General features: G+C 38.2%; 1 protein-coding gene and 1 non-coding gene across 2 annotated transcripts in view; both read right to left on the reverse strand.

The window, feature by feature from the left end:
• Positions 1–592: 592 nt before the first annotated feature.
• SVEP1 (sushi, von Willebrand factor type A, EGF and pentraxin domain containing 1) overlaps positions 593–18374 on the reverse strand; it is a 145795-nt gene continuing 128013 nt past the window's right edge. Inside the window, 7 exon segments of the mRNA XM_033123101.1 lie at positions 593–876; positions 5451–5544; positions 7769–7864; positions 9679–9774; positions 11129–11299; positions 14363–14539; positions 16338–16511. Of these exon segments, the coding sequence (XP_032978992.1) occupies positions 855–876; positions 5451–5544; positions 7769–7864; positions 9679–9774; positions 11129–11299; positions 14363–14539; positions 16338–16511 (830 nt within the window). The 3' untranslated portion in view covers positions 593–854.
• LOC117032578 (U6 spliceosomal RNA) lies at positions 5126–5232 on the reverse strand. Its single transcript, XR_004424762.1, has one exon. It is a non-coding gene; the product is annotated as a U6 spliceosomal RNA (small nuclear RNA).

Here is an 18374-nt window from a genome sequence, read left to right on the forward strand (position 1 = left end):
GCCTTTTTTCTTCTCTTTCCCTCACCTCCTATTCCTATCTCTTTTCTCCCAAAGCAGTGAGTTGTACGATTATGACCCAGTAAGTGCTCTCTGTGAATCTTCCAGTTCTTGCTTTTTTTTTTTTTTTTTTTTTTAAATTCCAGGTGTGAGAAGGAAGGGGAACACTTTACATTGGGAATCATAGTCATTATGCCTTTTCCTCCCATCCACTAAGTAGATGCCTATGGCTTTCCAAAAGTTGGGAAGTAAATCAGTCAGGCTGCTGTTAGTGCCAGGACAGCATTCTGTGTGGCGAGTAGTAGGTCCAATAGTTATTGTTACACACATTGTAAAGAACATGGAACTAGAATGAAGGGGTCTTCTTTATTGTAATTTCTTGGTACACTACATGTGACCCTGTTTTGTGCCAGGAGCATACATGAAAAATCATTAATGCTTTTCATTATTCCATGGTCACTTCACAAAATGGCACCATCCAGCAAAACATTATTTAGTAGCAAAATATATTTTAATTGAAAAATCATTTTAAGTAACTGAATAAAAATGTGTACCAAGAACTTTCCCAATAGACAGCAGAGTATGTACATTTCAAGAGAGTGGAGCAGCATCTATTTAATATATTTTTATATAGAAAATACAGGCATATTTAAAAATGGAAACATGTAAGAAAGTATGTCACAAGGAATAACAAAATATAACACAAAATTAAAAAGTAAACCCCAAATAACAAGTTTACTCAACAAAACAAGACCCAGCACCGTGTTGGAATTTCTTTGCGTAAGTTCCAGGATGCCCAGGACTCTACCAGGAAGAGATGATCCTGCTTTTAGGAGAGCTGGTTGCTTGTGCAGTGGTTAAAACCCAGTCCTCCTTTTCCTGGAACAAAAAACAAAGAGATTCAACAGAAAGGACTGAACTGAAGAGGTAATAGCCCTTTTGGGGCTGATTAAAACAGGATTGAAAGGCTCCGATACCTGGGCATTATCCAAGGCACTGTTTGTACGGATGGGAGGAATTCCTTGAGAGAACTAAGGGGCATGGAGAACAGGTGCTAACTTATGAAAAGGTCTGACAATCAGCAGGCCTGAGTTTTCATCCTGGTTCTGTCACCAGTTTCCTATCTGATAATCCTCTCTTCTGTAAAATGAGGGATTTGGACTTCGTGAACCTGAAGATCACTTACAACATTAATAATCTCTGGTTTTTACTTATGGTTTTCATTTAGGATCAACTTTCTGAAGAGGCACATAGATATTAGAGGAAACACAGTCTCTTTCTTAGGGGTTGAACTATCTGGGAGCAATACCAGTCCAGTCTTCTTCATCAGTAGAAAAGGTTACAGATTGAGGGATTTCATGGATGCCACAGGGTATTTGTCCACCAGCTGTCACAGATGCATGGAAATTGCTCCACTTGTCAGCAAGAATTTATTGAGCATCAATTTTTGTGCCTGTGCTAAGTATGAGGGACGTAATCTTGAAGGCACTTAATCTCATGAGAGAGAAGGAAATAAAACGTTATTTGTAAACATTTATTGTTTGGAATTCTCAGAAAAGCTTTTTCCCCCTCCCATATCAGGGAATTATATTCCACTTTTCTTTTTTCTGGGAATTGACAGGCTCTCCTCCCCTTTACCCAAAGGTAAGGTAAAGGTTTTGAGAAAATAACGCTTCATGTTAGTACAACATAACCCAACCTAGAGCCACAGCTTACTGATCCATGGTGGGCCCTTAAATCCATCTGGACCAATCAGTTCAGTTCTTCTCCTGGATTTTTAAACTGGGTCAGCACACTATTTCCGTGGATATTGTAATATGACTTGTAAAACGTGGGAGCTGTAAGTAATTCTGTCCTATGTAAACTGAACAGCAGAAAAAGACCCAGAGAAGATGGAGCGGATGCTGGAGAGAGAAGGTGAGACAGGAGATGGAGAGGCTTCAGGTTGCTTTCAAGTCCTCAGTCTGATCCTCCTGATGTTCAGCCATCCCAAGTATTTGGGTTCCATGCAAGATCCCTCTATTGTGATAACAAATTCCTTTCTTTGCTTAAGCTAGTTAGAGCTGCAATAAGAGAGTCCTAACTAATATAGGTCTTCAGAAAAATGGATCACAGAATAAAGAAGGCGGAGAAGGGGACGGATTTCCATCCCCTGGGTTGAAGCTGACCTTTCCTTGAATGTGGAATACACTTCTTGGCTTCATTTGCCATAATTTTTTTAGATTCCTTTAACAAACTTTTACATAAAAATGTAGATTTTGTTCTCTTAGACAGTATTTTCGCATAAGCTATTATAATAACTACCCTTCCCCTCATCAAGAAGGACTCCTTTGGGAGTATTTTGAAGTTAGGGAACCACACAAACTCTGGGTTTCCTTTTCTCATCTGTTTGAAGGAGTTGAAATATAAAGTCGAATATTATAAATATTTCCTGTTCTTTTTGAAGTCTTTTTGAAGTCATTCTTATTCCTTTCATCGTTTCCTTTTTTCTCTTTCTCCCTTTTCTATTTTCTCTCATGTCCCCCAGATATCCATTTAAGTTTGACTCTCATTTTTTATATTTTTCCAACTTTACTTTCAGGTAAAACTATGACCTTTGTCTTGGAAGCTTCTAAATATGCTTGTACAATCCAAGTTTGCTCTCTGGAGTTCGGTTTATGTTTTTCTCTCTGTAGAGACGGCATATACTTGAGGTGATAGGAGGAAGTTCACTGGCACAAGACAGATTTTTCATTAATTAGGTTTGTATTTAAGTAGATTTTTGTCTTTGCAGGTTGACTTTGACATTCCAATCAAAATGAAATAAAAGGAAATGGAAAAATAAGGGCTGTTTTCAGTTAACTGAATTTCCCATTTTTTAAAATGAATATGGAAATATCCTTTTGTTTTTAATGATTTCTATAAGATGGAAGTAAATGTATACTATATAAATCTAAGTGATGTAATACAATGATGTACATTGCAAGTTAAAATAAAGTTGGTATTATTCCAAGATTACAATATTTATGAGGACAATATTTTAATACTGAAAATATTTTATCCATGGTATGATGCAATATATTTGACATTTCCTGAGATTTAAAAAAGTTTAAATCTTAAGAAGAACAAAGCTGAAGACATCACGTGTCCTGATTTCAAACTATATTACAAAGCTACAGTAATTGAAACAGTATAATATTATCATAAAAACAGGCACATAGATCAGTGAAACGGAGGAGAAAGCCCAGAAATAAATCCTTGCATATATGGTCAACACATTTATGACAAAGGATGCAAGCATGTACAATGGAGGACAGTCTCCTCAATAAATGGTGTTGGGAAAACTGGATAGCCACGTGCAAAGAAATAAAACTGGATTACTATCTTACATCTTTCACAAAAATTAACTTAAAATGAGTGTAAAACCTGAAATCATAAAACTTCTAGAAGAAAACATAGGCAGTAATGTCCTTGACATTGATCTTGGCGATGGTTTTTTGGATTTGACACCAAAAGCAAAGGTAACATAAGCAAAAACCAACAAGTGGGACTACATCAAATTAAAAAGCTTCTGCACAGCCAAAGAAACCATCAACAAAATGAAAAGGCAACCTACTGAATGGGAGAAGATATTTGCAAATCATATATCTGATAAGGAGTTAATATCCAAAATATATGAAGACCTCATACAACCCAAAACCAAAAATCAAACAAACGATTAAAAAATGAGCAGAGGATTTAAATAGACATGTTTCCCAAAGAAGATACGTGGGAGGCCAACAGGTACATGAAAAGTGCTCAGCATCACTAATCATCAGGGAAATGCAAATGAAAACCACAGTGAGATATCACTTCACACATGTTAAACTGGCTATTATCAAAAAGACAAGAAACAACAAATGGTGGTGAGGATGTGGAGGAAAAAGAACCCCTGTGCATTGTTGGTGGGAATGTAAATTGGTGCAGCCACTATAGAAAACAGTATGGAGGTTCCTCAAAAAAATAAAAATAGAACTACCATATGACCCAGCAATTCCACTTCTGGGTATTTATCCAAAGAAAACAAAAGCATTAACTTTAAAAGATGTATGCACCCGCATGTTCACTGCAGCATTATTTACAATAGCCAAGACATGGAAACAATTTAACTATCCATTGATATTATAGAATGAATGGATAAAGAAAATGTTTCTATCTATCTATCTATCTATCTATCTATCTATCTATCTATCTATCTATCTATCTATCTATCATCTACCTAAAATGGAATATTATTCAGCCATACAAAAAATAAGCAAATACTGCCATTTGCAACAACCTGGATAGACCTTGAGGGTATTATATTATTTGTCACACAAAGACAAATACCTTATGGTCTCACTTAAGTGTGCAATCTATAAAAACAAAAACAAAAAACCCACAAACTCATAGATACGGAGAATAGATTGGTGATTGTGAGAGGCTAGGGTTGGGGGGGGTTGACTGGGTGCAATGGATGAAAGAAGTCAAAAGGTACAAACTTCCTGTTGTAAAATAAATAAATCACGGGGATGCAATGTACAGCATGGTGACTATAGTTAGTAATAATACACTGCACATTTGAAAGTTGCTAAATCTTAAAAGTTTTATTACAAGAAAAAATTTTTGTAACTATGTATGGCGATGAATGTTCACTAGACTTACTGTGGTGATCATTCACAATATATATACAAATATCAAATATCATATTGTACACCTGAAACTAATATAATGTATGTCAATTAAAAATTTTAAAAAAGTCTTTTAATTATTTTTAACCATTTTCCCTTTGACTTTTTTTTTGTGATAATCTTTTCTCAACCATGGTATTTATCTCGTTAGAAATTAGAAACCAATTGACAGAACATATACTTACATAAAGTTTCTTTTAGTTCATTAAATACTAAATATATATACACTAAAAATATGAAAAAATTTTTGACTTTGAATATAAACATTTCTTCTCGCTTTCAATACTATATTTATTGTAATCAGGAATGCAAATGAAAATCAATTAAATGTATTTTTATTATTTATTTTACATCCTTGCATATGAAGGATACAATCTTCTGTTCGAGAAGGCAGTTAATTTATTTGTTTAACTAACCTTTGATTTTTTTGTTTTTTGTAGAAAAATATGGAATGCTTCACAAATTTGTGTGTCATTCTTGTGCAGGGGTCATGCTAATTTTCTCTGTATTATTCCAATTGTACTATATGTGCTGCCCAAATGAGCACAAAATCATTTACTTTTCAGATATCAATTGCTTTATTTGTCAGTCCTTAATATTTTTTTGTGTTGGCTTTAGTTCAAAGGTACAGAGTGTATCTCAACTTGGACATTTTTGGCTACAAAATGTTCACACTCACACTAGTGATACCTTTTGGCTCTTGGGACAACTTCACTTGAAGTTTGATCTTGTCATGTTATGAACTTTAGTTTTTGGTTGTCTTACCTGGAACAGTCATATCCCGTCCAAGCTGAGAGACAATGACACCGGTTTGGTCTTACGCATTTTCCACCATTTAAGCAGGGAGACTGGCAAATGGCTGGGGTGAAAAAAAATCATGCGTTTAGTTAATTACTACTTAGCCATTCTGAAGACATCCATGAAAGGATGCAGAATAAGATTTGACTCTGTTTACTGCTCCAGCAGCCACCATTCCTCATAGACTGATGGCATGAAGCATTTCTGCCACTTGGTTTGACCTCATGTCATTATGTGGCACCACCTCCCATTTTTCCTTCCAAGCCAGGTTAAGTTCTACCTCTGAATTGAAATCTTTGCTGACAACTTCAAGTCCACGGATTATTTTTTCCTTTCTTTAATCTTTTCATTGAGGCAACCAATTGGACACATCATGTTTTGAACTGTAAAATTTTCATATGCTCCATTAGACTATAAATCTCTTGAGGGAGGTAGCACTGAACTGATTGATTGAGTCAGACATCAACTCTTATGACAGTAAATCGGGCACATAGGTTGTCTAAAATAACAGATGATTCAAAAGCCCTTTCTGTTTGCCAGGAAACGTATTTCATGACTTTTGCCAGTTTAAATTGGAATTATAGAACCTGGAGTAGAGTTAAAAATGAGTCACAGAAGAAACCCCAAGTGAGCACCTGACGATTTACTATATAGACATCTTTCTCACAAATCCACAGTCTCAAAACCAAACTCTTCATTTGCATGAATCTATTTGTTAAAAACAAAAACAAAAACAATAAAAAACCACCTAAAGATGCTAAAACTGATAAAGAACTAACACCAGACAATTTAACATACCAAAGAGAAATGAGAATGCCCTATAGGAAGAAAATAAAATGCCTTGAGGGAAATGAGAAACATTTCAGTCTCATTATTTCAGCCTCATTAGGGCTTGGAAAAGTAAGCTTCCCTTGATGAAAAACTCATCTTTGGTGAGATATAAATTAATGTCACTTCTTCAGTGACTCATTCATAAAATATGGGGGAAAAGCCAGCAAGTACCAGGCACTTAATAAGCACTGGGTGGGAAGAAAGAGGACAAGAAGTAAAACAGCAGTCTTTGGCCTTGGGGAGTCTCTGGGAGCGTTAAGACTAACAGTAGGCAAACAGAATGCACATACTTGCAATGCAATAAAAGGAAATTAAGAAACAAATTCAGCCTCTGGTATATTTTCCTTTTCTACATGAATGGATGGCTCTGTTTGGCTTTAGGTAGTGTGACTGCACATATGATTTTGCCTGTGACAGTACCTTTCACTCCCATTTCCATGGTTTACTTATGGTTTTCACTCCCACTTCCATGGTTTACTTTAATAGTGCCCCTGTCACTCTCAAAAATGTCCTAGCTGGAAGCTAAATTATATGGTCGCCCAGCCTTAGAACTCATGACAAGCTCTGGTATCAGCGGTCTGCTCTATTTTACATTTTACCCCACTGGGAAGGTGGTATAAATATTGTTTACAAGAGAGACGATGAAGTGTTAGAGCTAATACTAAGTAAGTACAGCAAGTTCTATTCTTTTAACAGTTGCCTAAAAACTTGGAGATTAGAAAGGTAAAAAATGTATCCTTTTAACTGATTGATTTATTAGACATTTATTGAAAAACCTATCATATGCTGGCAGTATATGCTAGGTACTGAGGATATAAAGGTCACAAAGAAACATTCCTGCCTCAAGAGGCATATGATCTAGTGGGGGTGGGGATAGATCGATAATCGAAGATCGATAAGCAATTAAACAGATAGCAAAGTATATTGGGATAAATGCTATATTTGAAATAGGCAAGGGTTGCTAATGGGACGTGTTTGTCACCAATCAATCAACAACAGTTCGTTACTTCTGTCCATGATAAGGAATGATCTCTTTGATGAGTTTTTTTCACTTTAACTTAAATTGTATGTATTTAGAAGCTTGTTCTTTCTAAATAGTTACCATGAATTTTGTCATTTAACTTCATAGAGATTAATTATAAATATTCTTCGGAACCTCTGCATAATGTGGTGTCTACATTCTGAAAAACAGGGCACATGACATGCAGCAGGCTGACAACTAAGTCAACCTGGCTGCTCTTCTTAGGTATGTGAGCCCGAAAGGTGCCTCTGAGGCAGTCATACAGGTGAGCATTGAGACCACCATTCAAATGACCATTCGAAGGCCTTCTTGAGACACGTAGGTACCCTTTTTTTTCCAGTGCTATTTCTGAATCTGAGTCCCACTCCTCAGTGTCCTCGAGGGCTTCGTGGAGCCAAGTCGCCAAGAAAACAGACTGTGAGAGGAGGCTTACCTATATGGCAGCGGGACCCAGTCCAGCCAGGCGGGCAGTCACACTGATAAGGGGCCACACAGCGACCACCATTCAGACAGGGAAGAATGCATATGGCTGGAAAGGAGATGGAAAAGGATTTGATCAAAATACACACACTCAGATATGTTCAAAAAAACATTTTTCAGGAGGACGAAAACCTTGTATGATAACCCGGTAGATGATCTTCATGTCTGTCTTGTTTATTAATAAGTATCATTGGGAAAACACAGTTTGGAAAGTGTCTGGACCCTTAACCTGAAGCAATGGCTAATGCCAAGTGCACTCCTCGGTGAGGACACACTGTAATCAATATCTGCTAAGTGCTTTGCCTTCCCTTCACAAAATAAGCAGAATGTTCTCCATCTATTATAGTGTCAAATTTCCATTACAGATGACATAGAATGCTTTAATAGGGTTTGGCTGTCTCGAGGCTCTCTTCTTGTCGTGAATTAAATGTGAGAATGGGAGCCAGACCACTATCTTGTAGGCTGATGTTGGCAACACATTAGTGGTGACGGGACGACTCGCCCTTTGTTTCCTCGGCCCTGAGGACTGACGCTGACTGAATCAGCCCTTCCCTACACCCTCCATGGCAATCATTCCTCCTACTCGAAATTACTGAGCTCTTTCAAGAGGCATAGTCTTGTTTAAAAAGGAGTAAGATGATCCATTGGCTTGCTACTCAAAACATGGTTCTCAAACCAAAAGCATTGGCGCCACCTTGGACTTTGCTAGCTATGCCGAATCTTAGGTCCTAACTTAGATCTACTGAATCAGAATCTGCATTTAACAGCATCTCCCAGTTGGTTTGTATGCACATTAAAGCTCGGGAAGCCCTGGTCTAACCCAGGAGGGCAGACACATGCTCAGTGACCTGAGTGGCCTGTTGTTAGGGCACCCAGAGTAAATGTTCACTGAGTCTTTGGACAATTAGCATGACAGCAGGTCAAGTGTGAAAGCCCTAAGCAGGAAGGAATGATGGGGAGAGGAAGGAAAAAGGCGATTTCTCTTCTTTCTTAATCGTGGTGAAAATACTTGCTTTGGTGAGTTGTTAGCGACTTAAATTTATTTCCATCTTATATTTTCCTTTCTAGATTAGCTGAAATAGTTACACTTTAAAAAGTTTTAGAATCTCTTATAAAATGTCTGATCTTAGAAAAAACTGATACGGACCAATGGCCATCACACTGCTGACTCTTAAAGTGATTTACATGCACCATTCCAGATGAAACACGAAATCATTTTACCCGCACATAGTTTTTTAAAGATACTAAAACAAAGTGTCGTTTAGACATGAAAAAAACAACACTTAAAACCACTTACATCTCCTGGAAGTTCAAATTGAAATTTATTTTTATGAGGATCAAAATTCTATATTAATTTACCAAGCAATTTGTAGACATGGGAGTGCCAATTTTCCTTCTTTCCTTAATTGGGAACTTTCCGTAATTCATTCACTCTCTCTTAATAAAAGAGAGTGAATGGTGGGCTGCAAATATTATCTGCAAAGTACAAGGTTAGGCAATGCCATGAATTGGTAGCAATGAATAACATAGTACATACACGGACTTCAGATGAAGGAAGACAAAGGCTGGGAAACCCTCCATTGCAAGCTCCTTCCCAAAAAGATTCGTGGAAGTTTGTGCCAAGAGGAAAGTGGGGATAACTTTGATGGATCTTGATAACTGCATTTTCAAGGTCACTAATATTCTAGATCTTCTGCTACTAATTGACATATTCAGAGCAGCCTTAGCCGCATTGTCTGGTCTGCTATGGGATAAGCAAGCTAATTCCTGCCACCACTAAAGCTAGTTCGTAGTAACTCCCCTGAATTGGCAGCTTCCATGAAAATGATCAGGACTCAGAGTAAGATTGAAGGACAGACTCACGTTCTTCACAGAGGCGCCCCATCCAGCCGTCTGGACAGGAACAAGCATTTGGGCGTTGGCAGATACCTCCATTCTGACATGGGAATCGACACACAGCTACAAAAGAAGACGAATGGTCATAAATCTAGGGAACTACGGAAGGGCAGTTTTCAGAAAATGGCATTGCTTGCTTACATTGTATAAGACCGTGTTTCCCCGAAAATAAGACCTAGCTGGACCATCAGCTCTAATGCGTCTTTTGGAGCAAAAATTAATATAAGACCCGGTCTTATTTTACTACAAGACCGGATACAATATAATATGATATAATATAATATAACATAACATAACATAATACCGGGCCTTATATTAATTTTTGCTCCAAAAGACGCATTAGAATTGATGTCTGGCTGGGTCTTATTTTTGGGGGAAACACGGTCTATCCTTGAGTCAAGTTTTAAGGAAGAAAAACAAAAAGGGGATGAACGTGAGGGGCTCAAGAGGGCCTAACAAGCATAGGTGGTTCTGAGAATATGGCTTTCCAGGTTTTAGCAATTTGGGGATTCAGGGTACAAGGTGTCAAGGTGGTTTATACAAAGGATAGTCTCTTTTGATCTGGACCAGGGGAAATGCCCCTTCCAGAAGATTTGAAAATGTGTTTCCGAAAGGGGCCAGTGATGGCCAGTAGCTCTCTGGTGCTGCCACTGTCCCTCAGTATCTTAAAACAAATAAGTGGGGAAACAAACAAGCAAGCAAACACACACACCATCATCACTGACTTCTGACTCTAAGTGAAACCTGGTCTATTCCTTGAGGATACCACTCAGCAGCCCTCTCAAGAGGAGGTTGCACATTGTCTTATATCGCATGTGTTGGTGACCTCGTATTTCATTGTTGCTTCCAGACAATTACTATCCTTTCTCCTGCAATAACCCTTACCACTTTTGAGGCTCATGCTATTCATTCATTGGTTTCCTTAATTCTCCCTGACCCTATAAGTCATTTAGTCTTTTTGCCCCAGATCCAAATCTGATCATTGTCCTTGTGGCCATGTGGACAACCCACACAATAACTTAGTTATATTCTTTCAGTTCCTCGGTTATGTCTGTCTTACCTACTAGTATAGTTTCTGACTTTCAGTAAACATTTGTAGAATTAATAGAATTATTATCATGATTTTTTTAAAAAAAATCATATGATATTAGAAAAGTATACATTTTAGAAGGACAGACTAGGATGCTTCACCATCTACCTCTTTCAGTTTTGCAGAATTTCAAGCCTAGAATCTAAGAGTTCTGTGTGCGAGCTTTCAAAACTCATACCCGTAAAGGAAAATGACACAGATGTCAAGAGAAAATTTAAAGCCAAGAAAAAGTAAAATAGCATGCATACTGGTTGTTGGCCATATCAGACTTCCATATACATTTCCCTACAGCTTCACTAAGAAATAACCATTCAAATGTTGTCTTACCTCTGCAAATAGGAGGTGATGTCCAGTTTCCACTCTCTAGGCAAACGCTCCTTAGGGGACCCTCCAACATGTATCCACTGTAACACGAATAGGTGATCATGTCCCCATACTGATAATGAACGCCTCGAGCAATTGCATTTTCTACATGAGCTGGTGGACCACATGAGATTTCTGTAGGAAAATAAAACAATCAAGCCTGTGCTACTCACCCAGCAGTGGACGGGAAAGAACGCAGTCTCATCCCTAAGACTGAATTAATTTTAAGAGCAAAGATAAAACACATAAAGGTAACCTTTTCACCTAAGCATATCAAAAATCAGGTGTGCAAGATCAAAGGTTTTCTCTTCTCATTCCAGTATTGAAGCTGAGCTGGTTTGCAAGAAGTTTGTAGGAGATCAAGAATGAGCTCTTGCACCTTGCCAGAGATGTGGCTGCAAGAGAACTTAAATGCTTAGCAAATTGAAAGGGTAGAAGCATGGGGATTACTTGTAGGCCATTATTTTAGAATAAAAATCATTCATTGCAGTACTGTATATCCCATCAAGCCTGTTTTAGGAGTGACTAGAACAGTGCCAGGCATGCAATGGGCCTTGATACATATTTGAAAAATGAGCAAAGGAAGGAGTATTGTCTCTAGGTTATAGATACTCTCAATTTACACATCTTGATGGGGTTTATGACATTCAAGATTTCTCATTAGTTTCCCTTTTTTTGAGACTCTAAAGCAGTGACTCTCTACTTTTGGAATGTGTTAGATCAAATGACAATCCTCTCTTTGAAAATTATATATTGTATATTTAAATGAAAATTTTTATAACTAATTTTTCTTTGAGAATTTCACGAGAAGCCTTGAGATAACTAGTTATTCAGTGGTGGCTGACGAGAAAAGGAATGCATTGGAGAACAGGACTCTCATCAGTGTCCAGTTTGCATAAGTCTAACTCTTAGATGAATCTTCATGAACTGGCTTTTAAAAGGTCACTTAGTGGATATAATACTACTCAAAACTTGTCAGAGGGGATGACGAATTTGTACCATCTTTTAAAATTTTCTTTTCCTTCTAAGGCGGATGAAAATATTCATTCAATCACTGGGATATCAAATATGTGTTAATGCCCACTGTGTATCAGAAACTGGAAAGAAATAAATGATTAAATTGCTGTCCTTTTGCTCAGACAAGAGGGGAAAGATAAAGAACATTGCAATACAACTGAAAAAGCTACAGTAGAGCTCTGCACACTGTACTGCAGGAAAACGGAGCAACTATTTGAATTAGTTAAACTGAATGCAAACCAGCAATAAACTATAAATGACTAAGTTGAGTGTAACTGATTATGCTTCGGATTGTCAGGGTATGAATCGCAGTAAAAGTGGCACTTGGAATATGTTACAAAGCTTGAGTGGATCAGAGAAAAGGAGCTCCCAGGTTGGGGCAGGGGCCTGCAGAAAGTCCATGGGGAGCTGACGGTAGGTTTATACAAGTGGTTGTCAAAGCACGGATTTCGGGCCACTTGTATGGGATTTAGCCTTGGGTTCTTATTTAAAAATGCCAATTTCTGGGGTCTCTAGCTTATGATTGCATCTTACATACTTTCTCTGGGCAATTCTCTTGCACACTAAATTTTAATCACTGATTTGTAGGAATACATAATAGGAGGAGGCAAAAGGAATGAGAAAAGTGGCTGCTCAGGTGTTTTAGGCAAGATATTTTCTGCTAAGCCAAAGACTTCCTGCCTAATAGAAAACACCAAAGAGGGATTGAGGATAGCAAACAATCATGGAAACAGTCTCCTTCTCTCCAAGGCAACCGTGATCCTCTCAAGAATATTGAGGAATAATTAAGCATGCACCAAATAAAGCAACATTTGTAATGAGTGCATGTCTGTCCTGCTCTTTCCTCTAGTAAGTCTCAAGGAGCCAAGACCAATATGAGGATATGTAAGCAGAATAAGGCCACTCAGCCTGTTTTAGTTCAGGCTGGTGGCTTTAGACTAGAGGGTCGAGACCTATACCTGGTTAGTTCTTTCCATTTTCCTAGGAGTAGATCTCGTAAGGATCGAGGACCCAAATCCCAGCTAAAAGTATAATACACACTTGCCTGGAGTAAAATAAAAATTCTAATGCTATAGGAGGCTGCCAGTTGAAAATTCAGGGACTTGGGTTATTGGTGTATCTCTTACTCTAAGGAGATATTACTAATAGATACCAATTCACTTATTCTTTAAAACAAACCGATCAGATAGGTGTTATTGATGCTATTAACTTAACACGAGAGCCCTAAGTCTCAGAGAAGTTAGGGTACTAGCATAAGTTTAGAGTTAGAAAATTCTGAGGCTAGAATTCGAACCCAGGTCTTCTCTGATTCCAGAATCCCTATGGCCTTCAGTATGCACATTTCTTATCTCATTAGTTGGAGTGCAAGTGTTCTGAAGACGCAGGTCATTGTGGACATAATAGATTCTTATACTATGTAGCCCAGTGCCTTGCATCTGGTTAGTCTCAATGAATATTTGTTAACCGATTGCTGTAGAGGGAGTACCTTGAACTACAAGGAAGTCTGGAGGGCAGGATGTTGGGCAGGGAGATGTTTTAAGCACAGGAAGTGTCAAGAGTTACCATAAGGCAGAAAGACATGCCGCCAGATTACATGGTCTAGATCAACATGGTGCTAGCCCAGAATTTCCCAAATTGTGGTCCTAGCATCAGCAGTATCGCCATCAGCACCACCTGGGAACTTGTTAAAAATGCAAATTTTCAGGCCTCATCTACTGGATCAGAAACTCTAGGCCTCTGGGGGAGGGGGACAGCAATCCGTTTTTCACAAGTCCTCTAGGTGGTTCTGACGCAGGTTGAGAACTACTGCGGAATAATTTTTGTCTTGCAAAGTATTCATAGCTAATTAAAGGATAGTTTGGGGGCTCTGACAATGTAGAGAAAAGTATGTATTTTAGATTTAATATCTTGCTTGTTCTTAGAACAGCACATTGGAAAATCTGTTCAGTGAATCCTGGAAAGGTTGGTTTTAGCGTACCTCTGGAAAGTTTTTTTCTTTTGACGTTTGGAATTTAAAAATCTTTTTCTGAATTTTTAAAATTGTCAACCTAGGAGCTGATAAGCATGATAAGGCAGAGATCTCAGTATCTACAATTAAATTACTTGATTGAAAATAATCTCACAAAGATGAGAAAACATTCTGCACAAATGCAGTGAACTAGATTCCACCTGTCGACTTACTTTCACATCTGGCACTTGTCTGTGTCCACGTCTCGTCGGGGTTGCAGGTAATGACGCCTTGTCCCTGGAGCAGGAAGCCTTCTCTGCACTTGATAGACACATTCTGATCGACAAAAAACTCCTTTTCAGAGAGCAGGGCATTCTCAGGGATGACAAAAGGGACAGGGCATGGATTTGCTGTTAAAAAGGAAAGAAAAGGCTTACTGATATTTTCCCTCTTTTCTTACTTGATTTCTTTGAAGGCAGAGGATGAGCCCTGAAGGAGTTGAATTCTCAGTGGTGATAATGTGAGGCTTAAAAGTATAGAACTTCAAACGTTAAACACAGACTTGTTTTACATTCCCGTGAAATTATTTGTAAGGATGAAAATCAGATAAGATCTCAAAACACTAAGTTGTTCAACCACAAACGCATGGTTCTATGCCTCTAAGATAGCAAATTAAATAGTTGTCTGAAGTTGTATTTTTTAGATTGTCACAATATTTTTTAGATTGTTCTCCGATCAGCACTGGGGAAACCAAAGGCATACTGGAAATGAGGAGTGTATCAAACATTCCCTTAGTAGCTGAAGAATATTAAGAACAGAGTAAGGGCTTCTCACTGTCACTCTACTTTCTTTTACTGAACATCCTTCAGAAGGATGAACCAGAGAATCATCAGACACATCTAAGTGACATGAATATGACTTCAGACCCACACTATTTTAAGCAGGGCATGAGAACTTACATTATAGAGTTAGCAAGGCTTATTGACAAAAATGGATTCATTTTTATAGGTCTGCAGGAAAAATGGGAAATGATGATAGCACAAGGATTTCTTAGTGCAAATGTGTGGAACACATGTCAACACATATTTTAGGTAATTTCGGTCTTTTTGTTTTTGATTTTCAATGGGCACAAAGGAAGTCTTTGTGAGAGAGGTAGGCGTCAGTGGAGCCCTAGAGGCTGAGTTACTGCGTTTCAATACTTTAAACGGTAACCAGCGCTCTCTCAACTTATACCTTGCAAATTTTTTCATTCCAGTGGTTCTAATGATCTTTACTTACTATATTTATATATACTTTATTAATATTGCACATTAAACATATTTTTTTCTTCACCCCTTTTACATCCCCAAATTCATTATATGAGGTCTGACAATTAAGTTTGCGAACTTGTTGTAACAATGTTGTTAACCTTTTTTTTGATATCAGAGGGATGATTCATTATGAATTTGTACCAACTGGACAAACAATTAACCAAGTTTACTATTTGGAAGTGCTGAAAAGGCTGCGTGAAAAAGTTAGATGACCTGAACTTTTCACCAACAATTCATGGCTCTGGCATCACGACAATGCACCAGCTCACACAGCACAGTCTGTGAGGGAGTTTTTAGCCAGTAAACAAATAACTGTATTGGAACACCCTCCCTACTCACCTGATCTGGCCCCCAAGGGCTTCTTTCTTTACCCAAAGATCAAGGAAATATTGGAAGGCATACATTTTGACTACATTCAGGACATCAAGGGTAATACGACCACAGCTCTGATGGCCATTCCAGAAAAAGAGTCCCAAAATTGCTTTGAAAGGTGGGCTAGGAGCTGGTGTTGGTGCATAGCTTCCCAAGGGAAGTACTTCGAAAGTGACCATAGTGATATTCAGCAATGAGGTATGTGGCACATTGTCTAGGATGAGTTCGCGAACTTAATTGTCTGACCTCAGTCATACATACATTTATGTCAAAACTTTTTCATTAAGTTGCATTTTTCTCCTAGTGCCTTAAACTTGTAATCAGCCAAGGAATCTGATAAGAGTTGATTCTCAGACAGGATATTTTAGAAAACACAAGTAGATTGTTAAAATACCACATAGTATTTGATTCGGATATGCACAGATTGCTTTCTCTGGATCAATCGCACTTATCAGTGGAGTTTCTTCTAGGGGAACTAATCATAAAACGGAATCTAATTAAAACCTCTCCTAAAGTCAACACACACGTTTGCAGAGAGGCACTGGGTGGCTCCACGTTTCATTTTCAGTGCAGAATGCCCCAGGTGTCCCTTCAAGACTGTAGCCTCTGTTGCAGGAATACACCACGCTGGGTCCAGCAGTCGTGTTTTCAACTTCCGCTTTCCCGTTCAGAAACCCAAGTGGAGCTTCACACCTGGTCTCTAAAAAGAAAAAGAAAAGCCTCATATTAGATGCTTCTCCCAATCCTCTTGCCTTCTTCTGCTATGACTGCTGAAGGTACTCAATGCACCTTATACAATGTTATAGCCTAATCATGTGTGAGGCACAATGGTAGGCATTGAAGGAGGAAAAAATCCCAGCATACATAAGTTTTGGATTAACACACACAGGCAATTAAAGATTGCTATTTTGCCCAATTGACTCCAGCTGTCTTTATGTATACTGCTGCCTTTTGTTGTTAATCATGCTGGGGGTATGGCTGAACAGTTGGATAAAACAAAGGAATTCTCCTTTGTGAAGCGTCTATCATGGCCAAGAACTTCCCAGACATTATCATATTTATTTCTTACAACTGGAGTTGACCCGATAAAATACAGACCAGCCAGTTAAATGTGAGTATCAGATGAACTACAATTACATTTTAGAATAAGTATGCCCCAAATACTGCATGGGATACATTTATGTTAAAAACTATTTTTAATCTGAAATGTAAATTTAAATGGCTGTTTTTTTTCTCTGTGAAACTAGCAATCTTATTCATGACAACACTGAGACGATCTCACTTCATAGGTGAAGAAAAGTGAGACATAGAGAGGTTAAATAATTTGATCAAGGTCATATTGCTTGTAGGGGGAGATAAAAGATAAAATCATTGGAAGTTAAAATAGGGAAGTATAAAGAACAGGGAACCATGAGCTTGGGGAAAATTAGGATACAGGACGTTTTATGTGGCTTCTATGGATATACAGACTCCATAAACTGATGGGTAGTTTTAGTATACCTATAAAGAATTGTTTTGCACTTGTAGAAATGTTATTAACAGGAACATGCTAGTGGGAAAGCAGAGTCATTCTTTCTAGAATCTTAAAAAGTAGGTTTGAGTCTTAATTTTATGATCTTGGTGAAGGTGGAGGATGTGGTGTAGACCAGTGATTCTCAGCTTTGGCTGTACATTAGAGTCCCTGAGAAGCTCTAAGTCCCGTCTCAGACTAAATGGACCAGAAATACCTAGCTTCTGGTATTGTCTTAAAAGCTCCCCAAATGATTCTAATGCTCACTCAGAATTGAAAGCCATTCTACTAGATGCTAACTGACTTCTTTCAGCCCAGTGAGTGCTGGGACCACGGATCCTCCTCTGTTTCCCTGAAAATAAGACCTAGCCGGCCCATCAACTCTAATGCGTCTTTTGGAGCAAAAATTAATATAAGACCTGGTCTTATTTTACTATAATATAAGACCGGGTCTTATCTAACATAATATAATATAAAGCCAGGTCTCATACTAATTTTTGCTCCAAAAGACGCATTAGCTGAGGGTCTGGCTAGGTCTTATTTTCGGGGAAACATGGTAACTTTGGCAGTACCTTGGAATCACCTGGAAGCTTTAAAAATGTGTTTGTTGATGCAGGGTCACAGCGTCTGACTTAACTGACATAGGGTGCAGATTGGACAAGGAATTTTCCAAAGCTCCCCAAGATAGTCCAATGTGTGGAAGGCTAAAAACTATCGGTCCAAGGCAGTGCTTCTCAAATTGTAATGTGCATAGGAATCATCCAAGGATCTTGTTAAAATACCAATTTTGATTCAGTAGGATTGGGGTATGGCCTGAAATTCCGCATTTCTATCAAGATCCCAGGTACTGTTGACTGCTGCTGGTCTGTGGGCCACACTTTGAGAAGCACTGGCCTAGGGAATCCTACTGACTTGAACAGGCTTCCCTGAAATCTGATGGATACAGATATACCAATATATTAATATTTAATAATTTAGTAAATATTATATAAGGATCTTTCAAATCAGCTTGCTCAGTATGAACACTTCCCCCTCCACCTCCTGAAATAGCTC

Source organism: Rhinolophus ferrumequinum, chromosome 12 (genome assembly GCF_004115265.2).
Source record: "Rhinolophus ferrumequinum isolate MPI-CBG mRhiFer1 chromosome 12, mRhiFer1_v1.p, whole genome shotgun sequence".
NCBI classification, from domain to species: domain Eukaryota; kingdom Metazoa; phylum Chordata; class Mammalia; order Chiroptera; family Rhinolophidae; genus Rhinolophus; species Rhinolophus ferrumequinum.